The following is a 19,697-nucleotide window of genomic DNA, read 5'->3' as shown; positions in this document are numbered from 1 at the left end:
GGTGGTTTGGAGACAGCACCCTAAATACCCAATCTGGATTTTTATGTCATAGGATAAGCAGGGAACATAACTGGCATAACAAGATTACCAGAACTGTAGCAGTATCCACTGTTCACCTGGAAACATGTTAGGGGTTCCACAAATCGAAATACTTTGACTTTGTATGGGTGCTGGAAAGGCTGGGACCAGAAGGGAGGGCATTCGAGTTGGTGGGAAAGCACTAGTGAAAAGAACAGGATACAAGCCTGTAAGCCAAGCAAGCCCAGGAGGTGGGAAGGGCCCTATTCCTTATCTTTACATATGAATGCCAAGTGTTAAAAACACAGATTAGGCTCAAAAGCAGGAGAAAAGGAATGAAGGGGAGATGCTGGTTTAAGATAAAAGTAGAGTAGATTTAAGCAGTTGCTGGAGAAAGTGGGTGTGAGGTCTCAGCCCCACAGAATTCAGCTGCATTCTTCCCCTGTTCCCCAAAAGCCCCAAAGAGGGAAAGAACCCCAAGGACAAGAGAATTAATCTGAGCTCTTGCTGTCCCTTTCCTTTCTGTCACCTCATTTCTAGTTCTGTGTTCAGGAACTGGGATTTTTGCTGTACCTGCACCAACCTTGAAATAGTCAGCTTGTCTGACATCGAAATAGGCCAGCTGATGTGGAAAAGCCACAAACCAAAGCCCTCTCCTCCTTGCCAGAGGCCTGCGAACCAAAAGAGTGGGAAAGGATTTGGGGAGGCTGGCTGATATCCCCATCACCATAAGGACTAATATATCAAAGTCAGTAGGCCTGGCAAAAACTATATTTGGGCAGGGCCAGGCAGGAGTTCCCTCATCATGAGCTCTGCCAAAGCAGCATTTGAACCAACAGGCTTATCACATGAGGTCACTTAGTGCAGAAGCAACACAGTACCAGCCCCAGATGTGGGGAGTGAAGCACCACTGACTCCAGTTTCTCTGGTGTCAGGTGCCTGGCTCCAAGAAAACGTGACTGCAATTACAGTTCTGAGCACAAATGCTTATTTTAGTGAGCTACAGCAGAGCTGGGGAGTTTCAGGAGGTGTGTATTAGCTTACACCAGCAGCCCCCAGTTTTCACCAGCTCATGCCCATCCATCATGCAAGTAACCTGCTGTGAGCAAAGGCCCCACATTTTTCTTATTTATCAGTATTTGTCTTCTTCAGGGTCGGTTGAGAGTGAATGACCTGACTCAGCCTGAATAAGATGCTCTCTGGCAAGAGCAGAACACACTGAAGGGAAAGGAACATGACACTGAATACCAGTACCAGTTCTCCAGCAGATTTTAGGCTGGGAAGGAGGAAAGAAAATGTCATCTCTTTCCAGCAGTTTGACTGTTGAAGAACTGCTTTTAAAGCTCAGAGATAATAGCTGTGGTGTTCCGTGACATCCACATCCTTAAAATGAGTCTGTTGTCTCTTTTAATTAGCAGATCTTAATGAACATCTCAGGATTTTATGTTACACGCTTAGAAAACTGCCATTATCTTGAACCCAAGTGGAATCATGGGACACCACAGTAATACTAATAATCCTTGCAAGATGGAGACTTCATGTTAACAGGTTGTAGGACTCAGCAAGAAAGAGCCTGAATCTCTTCCACCCCTTTCTCCTTTTCTATCTATTGAAACTTCTGTGTGATGCCCCATTGTTGCCCAAAATATCTGCCCAGTAGGCACCCTCCTCCTTGCCCTGGTTCCTTAGATTTGGTACTTCCCTTTGGTGCCTTGCCTTTGAATGCACTCCTGAAAATACATACCAAGATGATGAGAAAAAACAAGAACAACAAAACCATGGCCAGCACGTTAGACAGACATGCAGACACAAGTGTGCCACTGAGAACCCAAGCCAAACAATGGCTTGGAGACCCTCAGTTCTGCCTTATTTTGGGAGGATGATCAGTGAATAATCCTTTAGTTCAGTCACCTGGTTTGTTGTACCCAAAACTACTGCAAATCAGGTCACATGGAAAGAACCTGCCAACCCTCCAAGCAACAGGTGGCATCCTGTACGTACCTGTAACTCAGTTAATACCTAACAAATCTCAGTATTGCATGGCTGACAAAGAACTTTCAGTGAAAGACAGAACCTCTCTTATTTATAGCATCAGCACATGTTCAAGCAAGCTCAGAGTCAGCAATTGGCAGAAATCGATCCAGCCTTGCCACCTAAGTACCCTCTGCTTTGCAGCCCAAGTGAAATAAAAGCCAAAGCAAGCAAATTAAACCACATGTAGTAATTGCTCTGCTCCTGTTCAGAAGGTGCCAGGGACAAAGGAAACAAAGATGACACCTACAACGATGTTCAACGGTGGTGCTTCTCTGAAAACAGGCCTAATCTCACATGACATGGAGGGCAGCTGCTCATTGATTAGAAGAGGCTCATGGGGTCAACTGGACTCCAACACATTTAGAAGCCAATAGTGTCAACGGACAAGCAATGAAAAATATACTTAGATTAGCTCTAATCCAGCTAATTACATGGGCCAAATAATCATGCAACTAAAGCAAGCTCCCTACACTCTGTTCTTGTCCCCTACACTGCTTGACACCTTTCTGTCCAGGAATAAAGGCAACACAAATTAGAAGCAGATGCCCCAGTTTACCCAAAAATGCCCAAACTACACTGCAGTCTTTCTCTAGGCACTCTCTGTCTGTAGTGGTGCATAGCAAATCCAGATGATTTTATGCACAGAGCGTCCTTTAATGGCAGCCTCCATTCCTGTGTTTCTAGCTTCAAGGCCTATCAAATTGTATCCCTGCCCACCAACTACCACTGCTCCTAAGAATGTGTATTCTACTTTAATCCCACATATGAGAAACCATCAGCTAGCAGACATGTGGACACAGAAGATGTTGGTCTGTAGAGCATTTAAAGTCTTGTTAATGCCCAGAGGCAATATTTTCATGTTATATTACAGCTGGAGTGCCATGAAGATATATTCTCAGGCTTTTTCAAACCATCTAACACAGCTGCATCAACAGCTGTGCAGTTGGCTGTGCCAGGAGCAGGCAAAGCTTCAGTACTGTAGGGTGGGACATCAGAACACTTTCCTGGACATTTCAAGTATAACTAGAGTTACCCTTTGGGGTATTTCCACAGGTTTGTCTCTGATGAATGGGCTGCTGTATTCTGTGGCTCCCCATTTACATTCAGATTTGTCTTGGTGGTGCACAGGGGTCTAGGGTGCACAGGCTGGCCCTGCTCTGTCTTCATGGTAAGCCTAGAGTGCCCTGCATAGGTGAGACAGAAAGTTGGTAGTCTCATTTTTAATCACTTGTGGGCTTAATTTCATTCCTGTTTTTCCAGATTTTTATTCCTCCTGGGTAAAGACTTCCAAAAAGCAGAAAGTCTATTCAGTCAGGTCAGATTGTGAAGGATATACATTTTGTCCCTCCACAAGTCATCAGGACCTATTCCCTCTGTCCCATCCTGCTCTGCCACAAGGAACTTCAAAATCTCTTGTATTAAGTACCACCATGCAGAATAAAAAACCTCCTATCATCTACATTGTCCAAGTGGAAAAGATAACACAATGTGGGTAATGGATGGCACATAAATGTGGGGCTCCTGAAAACACGTGGACAACTTTTATATCGTCAGCAAAAAGAAAAACCTGTAGTCTCATGAGCTGATCTCCCACTCGGTGTCCTCCTGACTTCTGAGTCATCTTCCACAGATCTCAGTGAGACACATCACCACATGCTGCTGTATGAACCCATGACAATCTCTCATCCAGCAGCATATAAGGTTGTATCCCTGGATGAACATATTAGTCTGTTTTTAGAGAGAGAGGGAGAGAAAGAGTTGGCTCAAACTCCTCTGGATACACATCAAAATATCATCTTCCACAGTGAGGGATGGTCCTAAGAGGCAAGAGTTCAGAAGGTGATAAGCAATAGCATTACTTTTCTTCAAAAGTCTCTATCCTCAGCTCAATAATTGGACATAAACATCACATCTTCTCCAGGATGCAATTCCAAGAAAAAAATGGGGAATAAAACCTGTAGTCTAAAGTCTCACTTTACAACACCTGTAAAAATTTTAAAAGAGCTACAGACAGGGCACCAACACCTTAAAACAATCCTGTTTGTTAAAATTCATCGTTGATGAGCAATGTAGCCTGCAGGTTACTATAGCAGCAGGATCCATCACCTAGGTAACCAAGCACTAATGATGTCAACATTAACCTATCCCTACACGCACCTCACACTGTGCACATTACCAGACCTCCACTTCTTCCAAGATGATTGTCTTCCTACTAACAGACGGCCAGTAACAGACCATGTGGACAGTTTCCATGAGGAGGGAGCTCTCCTCACAGCACCAGCCTGCCCTGTTAAGAATGATTATTTCAGAGAGCATCCCCCGTGTAAGAGCTGGGCACCTGAGGTATCCACCGTGCACAACCTGGTTCACTACCAGAGTAGTAAGTAGCAACAGAGCTTGCCTAAAGGCTCTTTGGAAAAGAGGTCAAAAAGGTCAAAAGGTCACTTAACATATCAGAGGGTCTGAAGCATAAATCCACACAGAACAAGAATGTCTTGGAAAGTGCATTGGCATGGTCTTCCCCCAAAGAAGCATTCCTTTTGGGAAGTCAAACTTCCAATATGGAACACCAAATCCAGTAAATGCCCATATCAATACATTACCTATTAAAGGGAGATGATTTATCCCAAATAAACCTGTGCTTGCTCTCTGTCCAAGGCCTTGCAAGCAGTTCTTCACAGTGGGGCACAGCAGAGCAGCCCCTGAGCCTGCCCTGCCCCGCGAGCTGTGCAGACCAGGAGAACAGCATGAGGCCACTGTGCTGGTGACGTAACTCCCAGAGTCCAGGTGTCCTCACACAGCACTGCACAGAGCTGAGGACGTGCCCTCAGCTGTGGGGTTTCACTAATGCTGTTTAACTCTGCTATCTGAGAAACACTCATGAGTACAGACGTATTTGTTTACAACCAAGCAACATATTGCTTTGATTACAGAGGCAGATTAAACCTCAGACTCCTGGAAAATACTGATTTTTTGGTAACAGTGTTACATAATTGGTTACTTCCATAGCCTAAAGGGATTTTGGTTGCTTGGGCTAAAGGAAATGAAATGGAATTTGGGTTTTTTCCTCCCCTTTGTTAAAGGCTGCCTTTATATGCCACAGAGAAATTAACTGAGACAGAAATCTCTTTCCCTCCACTTTGATAAATAGGGATGACTCATTATTTCCCCATTTTGCTTTAAATATCCTGTCATCCTTGTGGTTTGCTTTGTTCAGCTATTCCCTCAACTTCATACAGCACCTGCTGTAATGATACAGGAAGTCCTCTGTGGTTCTTTTGCCCTTTCAGTGCATCTCTTATCAACAGAGTGCTCTGACCTTTAAACATCACTTCCTTTACTTACCAGCAGACACTTACAACCCCCAAAGACAGCCTTTTGCTGATCACCATTTCCTAGATAGTAGATTACATTATCTTGATGAAACCAAAAAACCTTTTTAAGTCTTTACCCTCATTTAAGCACAGCCAGATTTTGGGCTGCAGTTTAACTTTTCAAAGTGATGTGAGCTGTTATAGCTTCATAGACATTTTCAGTAGGTGGGGAAACCCCTTGAATCAAATTTATTTGTTAGAAACCTAAGTGTTTCCTTTCTTACCTTCTTTCACTGCCTATTGTCCCATGTTCCTCATGCTGAGTAAAGACCATGGTGTCTTTTACGTGCTTATCCACACACAGGTTCAGCAAAGAACATTAGAAGTCAAGCCCTTTATCATTCTGGAGAACAAAAGGATAACTGTCTTCCTGATAAAGCCAGTTTTCTTGTCTGTCTCTCATTGGCTGACAATGGGATAATACCAGCAAAAGAAAACAAGATCAAACTAGTAGTGCTGGATCTGAGAAGATAAAAGAAGAAACAAATTTCAGAGAGAAAGGAATGTTGGGTAGATGAGAGAAATAAGAAACACATTTCTACAGCAAAGGATATTTTACACTGAGGCTAGACAAGGGCAAAAGATCCTAGGAGAAAACAGGGCCTCTCTGTTCCAGGGAAGAAGACATCTGCTGGCAGAGGGCTACTGGGCCCTGAAAGATTCAGCCTCAACACAGAGAACACTTGAGCAGTGAAAAACAAAACATAAGAACACAGAAATGAATAAATGTTTTATTGTTAGCTGAGAACTGTACATTCCTTGTTGTGGATAAATGCAGCTTGAATTTTGCAAAGCTTTTGTATCTGCTTGCTCCCACCATGAAAACGCCCTTCAGAGGTGAGGCACTAACCAGGAGCACCCAAGGGTTCTCACCCTGACCAAAGGAGAGGATGGAGCTGCCTGGGGTCTGAGGCTCAGCCTCAGCTGCAAGAGCCAGAGTCCAGATTCTGTGAGAGAGAAACCCAAGGACATTCATGTCTTGATTTGCTGATATGAGACAGTGAAGTGTCACTTTGAAACTGTCAGAAGAACTACCTGAGGTGAACAGTATACATGGATGCAGTCAACTGCTCAAATGGGTTTTTGTCTGTGAATTACATGAAATTATGTTTTTCTAGTTCATATCCCTAACAGTCCTCTTCAGAAGACTGTGTATCCAAGGTCAGCATGCCTTTCAGGACAACTGGGTACCTTTAATGAATAATTGCACTTTAAGCAGTGAATTTAATTAAAACACATCACTGTGCTAGAGAAAATATTCCGCACTTGTGACATTATGCAATACTGCACTCAGTGTAAAGATACAAGATAAACAAGGAACACTTGGAGCTTGCCTATCACCCTGCACGACTTAACTTCCTATTACTTTCTACCTTTTTTCTTTTTAAATTCCTATCTATATTTATACATTTAGAAAAGATAACAGGCTAACTGAGCATTGCAGAACTGCCAACAGCAGCTCAGGTGGAAATCTTGCCATTATGAGGTTGCAACTGTGCTCAACTGTGCAGAAACAGAACTTCCTTCCTGAAGCATCTGGCTGGTCTTTCCTGCAGGAGCAGTGAAATGCTGAGTTTTTCTTTGTACCTCTGAGAAACAAAATGGGTCCTAAATGCTGTCATCCCACTTTGACTTTCGTTTTTGTCACTCTCAAAACCAAGACTGCAACAACAGGAAAAGAAAGTAGGATTTTGTGTGTTGTTTCAAAGTGCAAAGAGCAGCTCAAGATGGCACCTGAAAGGCAGTAATGTGAAGCCTCATATTTTATGTCATGACAAACAAGAGAAATGTTATTCATCTGTTTCTTTGTGGGGAAGGCTCAAACTACAGAAAACCCAAAAAACTAGGATAGAATTCCTTGAACAAATCATGAAAGAAGACCTTCAAAGGAAAGGGGCAAAGAACCTTTGGACTACTTTTGTCTCCCCTTTTTATAATGCATAGAGGACATGAAAGAGGTTTTTCAGTAGTTCCTTCTTATTCCAAAAGGATTTTTTTTTGTTCCTTCTTCTCTTTTACATTAAAAATTCAAGTCTTGCCTTGAATAGAAGGCTCTGAGGCAAACAGCATCAAAGACGTGCACAAGTCAGGATCAAGTACATTGGTAAGGACATGTGGTTAATGCCCATCTTGCACTGAATTCTTAAGGTTGCAGATGAAAGTCAAAGAATTTGAAGATTCAAAAACCAAACCCAAACAAATTTAGTTCAGCTGCAACAAATATTTTTATAGGTATAAAAAAATTAATCTCTTTAAATAGCTAATGGTTCAGCTTTAAAAAAAATAAAGCCCTCCAAAATTTTACAGCTGTCTTGAGCAGAGGAAACCTGACCTTCCTATTTGAAGTGGAATTAACAATAAATAAAATGCCTTTTCATTGCCTTTGACAGCAATTTATGCTGATGGGTCTGTGGCTGGATATTTATTGCAATTTTGTCTGTCTCTCCAGGTGTGTCTGGAAGAAGTTCCTCTTAAAGAAGAGCAGTAATCCGTTTGTTCACCCTTTACCATCTCCTGATGGTAAGGGGTGAACTTTCAGTGAGCAGTGGTGGGACAGTGACTGTGTAATGAACAGTGACTGTTCTCAGGCTCCAAGCAATGACTTGAGCAAACCTGCATCCACATAGGTTTCAAACCACAAGTTCTGCCCCTAAGTGGTGCAGAGGGGGCACTGCTGGGCTGCTGCTACTGAGCAAGTGCTGCCCCATGACCCCATGTCCCCAGACCTGAACCAGAGCTGCTCCTTTTGCTCAGATCTTACCAAAGGTGGGCAGGCAAGCCAGCAGTTCACACTGAAGATAGAGAGGGAAAAGTACTCCAGTGTCTGGGAAGGCTTAACCTACACTAAGTCAATGTTTAGGACACAAAGTCTGAGATACCTGATCACAGCCTGTGACCCCAGTCCTTAAAGATGAGCCTGTACAGTCCATATGAAAACAAGGAGAGACCCATCAACACATTGTAGAAGGACACTTAAGTGCTGGCACATCTTGAAGCACTTCACCTGCCTTTCTCCATCTTTTTCCCTTGCTAACATGACGTTGCCTTGCACTGCAAAGCCACGTTTCCTATCTGGAAGCCTATTTTTTTCCCCCAGGATGTGTGCTAAATTGGGCAATCCTTCCATGAACAGGCTTTAAGTTACCTTTTGAGACAGGCTTGTATCCCAAATCCTTTTTCTGTTGAAGGGAAAAGCCAGCTGGTCTCTCTTCTGAGTAGGAAAGCAGCAGCAGAGCTGTTGGAGAAGGAGTGGAGACTACTACTTGTGCATCAACAGAACAAACTTCAAGTCTGCAAAATGCTGGATCATTTTCTCTGCAGCATACTGCTTCTAATAGGAGGAAACCTTTTACTATCGGACTGGTTGCTGGTGAAACTATCTGGTAAAAACATAAAAAACAAAAGCATTTTCTTGTAACACGAACACGTTGGATTTGGAAATTAGTAAGAGGAAACAGATATGGTGCATGTGATGATATTTTCCCTGTTTCTTTCTCAGGGTAGAACTGAGCTTTCAAAACTGAAAAGTAGTTATAACACTTTTTCCCTGTTCTGCATGTGTGTTTTGGTGGATTGCCAACTGCATATTGAGTTAGGGATGCTGAGAGCCTGCTCAAATTCACATGGCTATGTTGCCCTAGTCAGAATTAAATTGTACATTACACCCTGAGTCACCCACTGCTAATGCCTGCTAGATATTTTCTGGCATCAAAGTTTAAAATTTGGAGCTCACTGGAAATTTTCTGTAGGGGAGATTTTCAGAAAGAGAATTCTGTTTCTGAGAAAATAAGAATTTTCTATGCGGGGGAAAAAAGTTGGTTTTCCCAAAAAAAAAATTTTAAAAGGTTTGTTTGTAAAGAGGATCAAAATACAGTATTTAATTTTTAATTGACCTGGACTAACCAAACTGTGCAATGCCCCAGATAATCCACATGAATTTCAGATTCTTTTGGATGGAGACAGCCCATCCAGACAATGCCGGGGCTGTGACTTCAATTTTCAGACAGTCCTGTGTGACTGCTCATTTCTGACACAGGTGCCTGCTGTGCAGGGCAGAGGTGTGGTCAATAATCCTCCCCAGTTACAGAGCAAGGGTTACAGCAGCCCCATGCAGGGGTCTCCACCAGCAAGACACAGGCCCAGACAGAGGTTTTCTGGTGAGGGAGGATGCACTTCCCAGTAATCCCCAGATGCTTTCCGAGCTAGCACTCCCATCTCCATGTCCTTTCCTCTCTGCTGGAACCACATCCTCCACTGGAGAGGGAGAGTATCTTCATCTCTCCCATCCCCATTCTCTCTCAGCTTCCCTCCCTACTCCCTCACCCCTCATATCCTGACTCCCACTCCAGAGTAACATCCCTGCTGACTGCTGCCACTCGGCACCTCCACACTGATACTGGAAATAGCTGTAGCTGTCTCCTCCTCCCCATCCCACTTCCCTTGCTGGCTGCCTTCACCCACACACAGGCACAAACTTAGCTTGGCACCAGTAAACTGGGCAAGGCACACACGTAGAGCTCCAGCGGCACCTCCATGCTGCTTCCCACCTGTAAGCCTGTCACTGGAAACATGGATGGGAGACAAATCCATTGGAAAGCAGACTCTCTACAGTCCTTCGTTCATTGAGCAAAAGCTTCTCCTAGAGCGGAAAACATTCCCAAAACTTGGTTTTCATTAATTTCTTTTTGCATTATTAAAAAAATCCACACAACCTCTTGCACTTGGCTAAAAAGAGGCCCCTCCTCTGCCCACCTAGTACAGATCAGAAATGCCCTGAGACCTGGACTGTCCGGCCTCTAAACTACCAGTAAGCTTTATTTTTAATGTTTCACTGGGCTCTGGATCAGGCCACAATATACAGATACACACCAAGAAAACCAGATCCCAAACCTAAAACTGATGTCACCATGAACAACCAGTGTCCGGCCTGGATCTGATTCTGCACCCTCTGCTGCTGTGGAGGCAAAAGCCATCCACTTTAGCACAGGAGTTTTCTCTGAGGTGTGGAGAACCTCAGATCAGAACTATCAGTACTCTATCTGGGTGGAGATACCTTCTCACTTGCCTTCTGCCTACAGAAGTTACAGGCCACACAGCAGCGTAAGGACATCCAAATTAAAACCACCTGGCTGTCACAGGACTTCTGACCTTTGATCTATGAACTTTTTTTTTTGTTCCCCTCCAAATAAAGTAAAACCTTCCTGTACCATGAAGATAAACCTGTAGACTCTGCATACCACTGAGAAACAGACCACACATGTCCAGAAGCTCAGCAGCTATAGGCCAAAGGATCTGAAGGAAGCAGAGTGTTACAGGCAGCACTTATTTCCAGCAGCCTTCAAACAGCTCTAAACTGCCAAAGGATAAGGTTGGAGAAGTGTGGAGATGTTAGCACAAAAAGCAGTTTCAATCAAGCAGCAAATAACAGTGACATGGGTATCATCCCCTAGGGCCCTCCAGGAGAGGCTCCAGGCCAGTCCTGGGAACAGCCTTCGTGTCAGGCCACGAAACCATTGTTCAGGCAAGGTTTGGAGCTCATATGTCCCTCCATTGTACCAATCCAAACACTGTCCAATTTGCAATTGCCTTTTCTTATCCTGAGAGTGCTAATGAACCAGGCAGACAGCGGTGGAGGGAAACAGGGTCTGGCTGACATACTGGCAACTGCCTGCAAAGGGTCAGTCTGAACTGGGGCACCAGGGACAGAGGTCAGCCCTTACACCTGTCACATCTGGTGGTGGCACAGCATATCAAACAGCTGCAGCAGAAACAGCCTTTTTAGGACTAATGGACTGAGAGAATAGGAAATCCAGGATCTGATCTCCTCTGCTGAGTTCAGACAATTCAGTACAGACTGCTGTCTAGTCCCAGGATGATACAGACGGCATTTGATCCTGCCAGCTACCCTGAGATCAGAGGAAGACTGTCCCAGCCATCGACCCACAGCCCAGAAGTGACAGGAAAGACTGCAAAGCTCACACACTGACAGAGCCCATCCCTGACACTAGAAACCCAAATCTAAGTGTTTATACAAACAGGGCAGCATTTTGAAAGCAGAGGTAAAACACTGGCTGCTTTATAAATCTGTTACCAGCTCCAGAGTGCCCCACACAGCTGTGTGCGGGTGTTGATAGCACCTAACATGGTTCTGGTCAGCCAACCCACAGGCCAAACCTGTGGCCTCTCAACTGTTAGCAAGGTTCACTCTGGTCAAAGTGTGCTAGTGCTGCTCCCATCCCTCTCCACACCACCAGCAACATCCTCGTGCCAGACACAGCACTGAGCCCCACTTGTGCAGTACTTATAATCTACTCTTTTCTAATAATACACAAATAGTATTTTCTATAGCAAATATTACCTGCAGCAATGACACTGCATGATAAACTCTTTACACCTGGAAAAAAAATGTTTGGACATAAATAACTGCAGTTACATGTGATTCAGCAATTACGGAATATTTCCCTAAACATACAAAAGAGCCCCTTGGAAAAAGAGCTGAAAAGGAAAAGGGTAAGAGTAGAAAGAAGAAGTGATTTGCCAAGAGGATCAGGAGTTTTTAAGTGTAGAAGAAGACTCAGTAAGAGAGAGATTAACAGAAAACAGAGCTGCAAAAAATATCCTTTATAGACTTGGAAGTTCAGAAGCAAGGAGTGGGAGCACCAGAAGAGATAAAGAAGATTTAAACCATTCTATCCCCAGAGCGGAAACAGTTCAGCTCCTGAGGCTGACTACACATGGCTACCCCAGCCAAAGACAGGTGACAAAAAAGTGCTGTTCACGTAGCAGTGCTGCGTCATGAGAATGTTGACAGCTCTGCTGCAGAACTGGATCTTTTCTGAACCTTTGCTTCACTGCCCTATCCTGCTCCATGTTCCTTTTCCTAGAGGTTTTAAGAAGTGGGATGAGGCAAGAGCCAGGGCAGCCAGGAGACTGCAGAAAGCTGCCTGCACAGCCAGGGGCAGCTGTGCCAGCAGCAGTGCCAGCACTCTCCTCCCAGGAGCTGGCACAAGGGCCTGTACAGCTGCAGAAATGAGCCAAAACCACAAGCCACATGATAATATGTCACCTTGGCTGTTACCTGCCTGACAGATACTTTTCAAAACTAGCCTGCAGTTTACTGCTAACTGTGAAGAGACATCAGCCAACATCAGCCAACATCAGCCAACATATCAATATAATTATTAATAATTCCTGGGGTTTTGCATCTTTATTAGTAAAAGAAGGACTTTATTTTGGAAACTGGGATGTCTAAAACTGACAGTAACTCACTGTACACATGAATTTAGCCTACTTGCATTGTCCCGAATGAACCTTACACCAGAGCACGCCACAAACTTCAACATCAACTGGGCATCACAGTCATGTGTTACTAATTACCAACATGCAGTGTGTAGTCAGGGGAAATTTAGTTTACATCAGTCAAGGCTTAAAGAAAAAGCATAGCTCAGAAAAAACATTTGGCTAAAAGAGATGAATTTGTAACTTAATGCTCTTTTAAAAGTTTCTGTACAAAAGTTTAAATTACCCCAATGCCAGCTTTCAGGTTATTCTCGCATCAAAGACATAAAGGGGCAACATTTTTAAAATTGCAAAGTAGCGATAAGGAATGACTCGTGTGATATTTTACTATTTGCATTTTTGTCACCATGTCGCTCCTCTTCCACCTGCATGTTTCACCCAAACTTGGTGAACAAGAAAAAGGAAGGCTGGCATCAGTGATGGAAGAGCGGGGTTCCTGCTTCCCAAATAACTTTCAGCCACTGCCTGTCACAGCTCTTTCATGCTTTGTTCCTTGTAAAGTATCTGTTTCTTATATTAGATAAGCTGAAGCCAAAATTCCAAGCCTGTCTGCTTAGTGTGTACCATATTACAAGTATTGCACTCTGATGGCCTACAACCTAGTATGGCAAAAAAATTCATCTTTTAACTTCCATAACAGATATTTACAAGCTATTCACAAGTTCTTACACTTCTCTGTAGGTCTGTAACTATTCCTGCTATGTTAGATTTATCTGTTTTGTTTTTTTTCTTTCTAGAACATCACTCTGATATGACTTACAACCAAGATTCAGCCCTAACCTGCATGTCTGTGTGTTGTAAGTGCTCTCAAACATGCAGCATGTGTGCCATCACAGACTTCAGCCTAAAGGACTTCCCTACTGCTCTAACAGCCTGAAGAAACATGAAAACCCAGCTCTGCCCATACACTGGGTTGGTTTGTAGGATTGTTCTCCTACTTCTTTCAGAAACAATTTTTAGGGAAAAAATGCTTTTAAAATGTAATATTATTGTAAATCCTTAAATGCTATTTTCATATAATTTGGATATTAGCTGGCTTGACCCAGCACTCTTTAATTCCAGAGATGGAAGTAGATGAGGAAATTCAGCTGCTGCAACTCAAGTTTTACAGCCAGGTGAACCTTTTCACCTTTTAGTCTCTCCAGTCTGTATTTCTCGGCCTGTCTAGATCCCCAGAAGCCTGTGTTACAGTCTGATTTCTCTTAAGTGACACTTTTCCTTTTAATTCCATACAACGTGGTGAGGTTGCTAAAGACCTGAGGCCAAAAGCTTGGCTGGCTCACACCTCAGCTGTTTAAACACTGTACTGCATCCCTTATTTAGATGCCCTGAATTATAGTTTCAAACCTTATTTATTAATGTTAGAATACACAACATTCTTAAACTTGTCAAAACAGCCCTAAAAAAAATAATCTATTACTCTTGTTTTTTGCTTAAATAAATGCAAACCTAATCCTTTCTGCAAGTCTCTGAGTAACACTATGCAATATTAAACTCAGTTCAACATGTTTTACTAACAGAACACCCTGAGTTTCTCCTTGGTGGGATGTGAGGCATTCCTAAAAACTGCCACAAGAGGAAGAATCAAGAACTCTTAATGGGATCCTTGATGACAGCTCAGTACTAGGAATTTGCAAGGGAAGAAATGGAAAAACATCTACTGGTTGATTTAATTTTAGGCAAGAAGAACAGACAACTCCAGTTGTAGTGATTTATCTTGTTTTTTTCCAAACAGATCCACCTCTCTTAAAACATATCTAAACTATATATATTACATATGTATTACAGCATGCTGTTTATTTTCCTTCACTCCAAACACTCCCTCTTGATAAATTCTTTAGTGTTACCATCATTGGGAACACCTAAGGCCACTGTCACCTCCAGCCGTGTGACGCTCTCCTTGGTGGATGTAATCCTGCATACTGGAGTTACGCACAGCCCCACTACAAGAGAGCTGGAAAACCCTCCTGCAATAGAAAACCTTTAGCCTGAAAGGTCCCTTTATGGAAAGTGGCAGAAAGTCAGTTCTGGCCAGGGCATTTCTGAGCAAGGAAATAAAATATCCTTACCTGTGTTGTGTGAATCAGAATCCCCAATGTGAGCCCTCTAAAAAAGAGCTTGCCTTTTATTTTCTGTTGTGAATACAATACCCTTAGCAAAGATTATATGTTGGCTATATAACTTGGGGGATTGTGGTGGTGTTTTTTTAAATAGAGGTGAGTCAACAGATATTTTAAAATAGGAAGCAGAACACGGAATCATTGAATGGTTTGGGTTGGAAGAGCCCTTAAAGATCATCTCATTCCTACCCCCTGCCATGGGCAGGGACACCTTCCACTAGCCCAGGTTGCTCAAAGGCCCATCCAACTTGGCCTTGGACACTTCCAGGGATGGGGCATCTATAGTTTCTCTGGGCAACCTGTTCCAGGGCCTCACTACCCTCACAGGGAAGAATTTCTTCCTAATATCTAATCTAAACCTGCCCTCTGTCAGTTTAAAGCCATTCCCCATTGTCCTGTCACTCCATATTCTTGCAAACGCTCTCTCTCCATCGTTCTTCTCCCACGAAATAGCCAATCTCCTTCAAAGAATGCAATACATTGATATTGCCCTCTGCTCTCTCTCAACTTTTTCCCATATTTTGACTTTTTTTTTTGGGATGTTTTGACCTGTCTCCAGTCACAGGGGATTTAAACTGGATCTGCCCAAATACACTTGTAAATACAGATGCCATACGCCAGAAACAACTCTTCACAAGTTCAGCGTGCTCAGATTAAGCTGAACACTGATTTGAAGAGATAACATGCAAAAGAACAGGATAATTTTTTCCTCATTATGATACTAACCATCAACTTGAATTACAATATGGTGACAAGAAACAGCATTTAAAACAGCCTAGCCTTGCAAAGGCCAAAACCTTTGGAGAAATAAGCACAAAGATGACAGAAAATAAAGGCACTGCACTCAACGAGATGGCACCAGCTCGAGTGAACAACCATGGAAGGGAAAGCAACACAGACAGGGAAATAATTCAACACAGCAGCCAGCAAAGGTCCAGAATGATGGGGGAAAAACAGGGTAGCAGCAAAAAGGAGTACTGATGAAGTTGCCTGCTAGGAATGACTTGGGATGCCACCAACAGAAGGAAACTTACTGAAAGCAGTTTTGTCCACAACCTGCTCCCGTGGGCTCCAAGGACAACTCCTACTGGCGTTCTTAGAGATGGCAGCTTGTAAGGCAGGTCCGGCTGGTCACCTCTGTGAGGAAAACAAATTTTAAGAAGTCAGGGCAACAGCTCCCTGCATTTCCCATGCCTCCTCCCACCAGGGCCATTTCAAACACCCAGACAAGTACCCAACCTGACCACTCTTAGTTAAAATTTGCACTTTGTCTGACTACAAGTGTAAATTCCTCCTTCCCCGTCTCACTTGTTATTTTACTGCCAATTTACTGAGGAAGAGAAATGCTAAGATTTTCTACAGAGGTTCACACAGGTGCAGCCTCTTGTGGGGGGTATCGAAGATCAAATATTTTGAGGTAATTATGTTCCTGAAGGGAACCTGGGTTTTTTTCAGTAATTTTGCTAAAAAAAGCCATCTAAAGAAACTGCATCAAAAGCTCATGAACGCTGTTTAAAACATAACAGCCTCTCCTGATGTTTGCCATGCTGCATAACTTGGAGTGTTACCTGTGTAGAGGCAGCTTCAAAGGCACAGAGACCATGGGATGTCTTAAGGAAAGAGTTACCAATTGCAAACACTTTCAACTCCTGAAAATTAGAGAAAAGTGAAGGGCCAAAAATTATCAAGGAATCGCTTCCACTAACCCTAGCAGGTGCTGTCTCTGGGCATGATGCAGGAAATAGCACCTCCTCTCTTTGCCCTTGGTCATACCAAAAAGAAACAGAATTAGGAAATAATACTACAAACAGGCAAGAGAGGCTACCAACAATTAATTAAAATTGATTACATCCCTAATACAGCACCTTTTCCTAATTCCTTAAAAATGTTTTGTCAAGCCAGTTTTTCATGATTTAAAATGATTTCACATTTAAAAGGGAGAAAGCTGAGCCACTCTAAGGCAATAAAGGAGAACTGATACACATCCACAAGAAACTCATCCTCTTCGGTAACACAGTAAAGAACACACATTTTTCTTCAAAATTTTATTTTAATTTAAATTATGGGGCCAGCCAGATTTTTTTGGCTACGAAACGCATTTTCCTCAGGAGAAATGAAATGCTACCACGGAAATAGAATTACAATTGTATACATCTCTTACTTAAAAAAAAAAAAAAAAGCCAAACGAAAAACCGCTCGCATTTAAATATCTTTTAGTAATACCCTTAAGCCTTCAAGCAGATAAGAAACCACTTCCAGAACAAGTTTTTTAATACGAAGAGCACGTCAAAGGAGCTTTAATTTAAATACAACTTCTTTTCGAAAGCCAACATTCAAATGTTTCCACATATTAAAAAAGTCACCATAGCCGTTGATTCCAAGGCGTAATATAGAGTAACCTCTACCCCAGTCCAAATGTTTTCACTTCTTGACATATATAAATCTTTAGCAAATCTACGTCTTTCTAAAGAGGAAGCCTTACATGTTTATGGTGAGTAACTTGGCAAATAATGTTGTCCTCCACTCAGCTATGATAAACCAAAATATAGTAGACTGTTAGTACTGAACTACAATACCACCTCAATGCCTGTGATTTCCAGGAACAGTAAGCTGTTTTCTTTCCTGTAGGCAAAATGATTTGGTTTGCAAAGGAAATGTTAAGAACCTTTAAAAAGACCAATTATAATGTTAAGAGCAATTTTAAACAACTGAGTGAAAACACTCAGTTTTCTGGAGCTCTCGGACTTCCCTTGTGAAGGCTTTCAGATCAGCTTAAACGTCACTGATTGCAAAGGATTTTCAATGGGAAGAGGACAGGAAGCAACAAACATTTTCTAGAGCATTCACAATCACTCAGTCATGCAGAATTTGAACTTTCAGACCCCAATCCGTAAGTTTGCTTGGTTGTGATCTTAGAGTTACTATATGATGGAAAGATACAATTTTAATAACATCATTTAGCTATATTTAGTAGATTCCTTTTCTATGGTCACAGTAACAAAAACATGGTGCAAAATCAGTTGGGTTTTCTGTTTTTTTATACTGATAGTTTGCAGCATTAAAGAACAAAATCAAGAAAATTAAGTCATTTTGTTATCCTAGGACACCTAGGAAATTGTTTCTTGAAGTTGGAGGGGATTAAATCATTCACTTACACAACTATTGTACTGAGTTATATTCTGTAAGAAAGAAATGACGCACTGCAGGCTCCCCAGAAGTAAGAGGGATCGATATTAATTTAGCATAATCTTTGCCATTTGCAGAGCGGGTGAGCACAATGCTAGTTTAATTAAATAAGGCCAATATTATCCAGTAAGAATGTAGTATAAAGGGTTCCAGTTCTCTATTTCAGCCTACCCTAATTGATGGCACCCCATTAGATAAGTGAATACAAAGGATTTGTTTGGGTTTGAGTTTTTTTTTCTTTCAAATGCTGCAGTACTTAAGATTGTTAAATCAGCATTTCCATGTGATCTGAAGTATTCAATTACACATGAGCATTCATTTTGCAAAACTCAATATTAGGTAATAGTTACAGACTAATACAATAACATTCCTCTGCTGTACAAATTAAATCATATTTTAAAGAAATGAGCAGCCTAGGAGTTATATACAAAAGAAACCAGCAAGCATTGTTGAAATGAAATGCAAAATGTCACTGCTAGGTCTACTGTCTGAAATACCTTTAAAGTAAAATTAACAAAAACCCTTAGAACATATTTCCAAGTTTACAAGTCAAGTCTCAAAAAAATCAAATCATGTCAAAAAAAATTCTATAAAGCAGTGAAAGGCATATATACATTTTCCTTATGAACCTCGAGATTTCACTCTTTTAAAAGTTGCTAAGTTTCAATATCAGTTTATTTGCAAGACAACTGTTTATCCCAATAAGCTCACATCTTAGATACATTTCCCCTTTGATTACAAATAAAGCACTGCACATTTTTTTTTAATCAAGGCATATAATCTTATACTATGGTGCCAGGTATGCACAGGTCACATTGTGCTCATTATCTCAAACAAGGTAAGTGCAAACATACAGATTTGTTCAGATTTGCAAGCATGCAACCTGTTACTTAACTACATTAATACCTTCTCTCCTAAGCCAAACTAGTATCTATATGTTTGCTTTCACGAACCTAGAATCTTTCTTTTCAGGACTCCTAAAACAAGCAGTGTCTTTGAATTCTGAAATGACACAAATATCAAGAAAGTCCACATTGTGCAAGAAAGCAGCAGCTATGTTTCTCAACTTGGACTAAAAATGAAAAGAGAAAAACAAAAACCGTTCACTGAACAGCAGATTAGCAGTAATGTTCCTCATGAATCGATAAGAGTGCCTGATGCTGAATATCTAACAGCAAATGCTGAATTTGGGTTTAATATTTTAAAGGTTTATTGGAGATTAAGCTTCTTGCTGTGCTGGTCTCTTCAAATCCCTGATCTGTTTAACTAAATAGGTCTTCTCATCATTAAATTGTTCATCCTCGGTCCTGTCATTCTGAAACTTGCTGAGGAACTCAATAAGTTTGGTCTGGTTCTTTAGAAGGATGTCTAATATAGGCTGTGTCTTGTTAGGATTGGCTACAAACACCTGCAAGAAAATAAAAGGCATTGAGCACAATAGTGAGAAACAGTTAAAAAAGTTAAAAAACAAAGCTATCCAACAAAATATTGATGACCACAACTTAAAATTACGTTTTAATTATTCCAGTATCCTACTGGATATCCATTAAAAATAATGGAGTATATGCAAGTTTTAAAATAAAATCACTCCTGTTTTCATCAGGACATAAGCTGAACACCAGCACCAAGTCAATTCAGTCAGTGGGAGGTGACCAACCACAATATC

The 19,697-nt window shown here is 41.9% G+C and overlaps 1 protein-coding gene and 1 long non-coding RNA gene across 4 annotated transcripts in view; one reads left to right on the top strand and one right to left on the bottom strand.

Annotated features, from left to right (window-relative positions):
• The first annotated feature begins 4,205 nt into the window (after nt 1-4,205).
• On the top strand, nt 4,206-6,166 carry LOC113969055. The gene is made up of 2 exons (XR_003534730.1): nt 4,206-4,432; nt 5,731-6,166. It is a non-coding gene; the product is annotated as an uncharacterized LOC113969055 (long non-coding RNA).
• A 10,709-nt stretch (nt 6,167-16,875) lies between these two features.
• The window catches only part of CAB39 (calcium binding protein 39), a 41,332-nt gene continuing 38,510 nt past the window's right edge, over nt 16,876-19,697 (bottom strand). For all 3 annotated transcript variants that reach the window (XM_027686100.1, XM_027686102.1, XM_027686101.1), the window contains one exon: nt 16,876-19,439. In XM_027686100.1, the coding sequence (XP_027541901.1) occupies nt 19,251-19,439 (189 nt within the window). In that variant the 3' untranslated portion in view covers nt 16,876-19,250. The remainder of the gene's footprint in view (nt 19,440-19,697) is intronic.

The sequence above is a fragment of the Neopelma chrysocephalum genome, unplaced genomic scaffold (genome assembly GCF_003984885.1).
Source record: "Neopelma chrysocephalum unplaced genomic scaffold, ASM398488v2 Primary Assembly neopelma1_70, whole genome shotgun sequence".
Lineage (NCBI taxonomy): Eukaryota > Metazoa > Chordata > Aves > Passeriformes > Pipridae > Neopelma > Neopelma chrysocephalum.
Note: the sequence above shows the minus strand (reverse complement) of the source record. Positions and strands in the feature narration are given on the sequence as shown.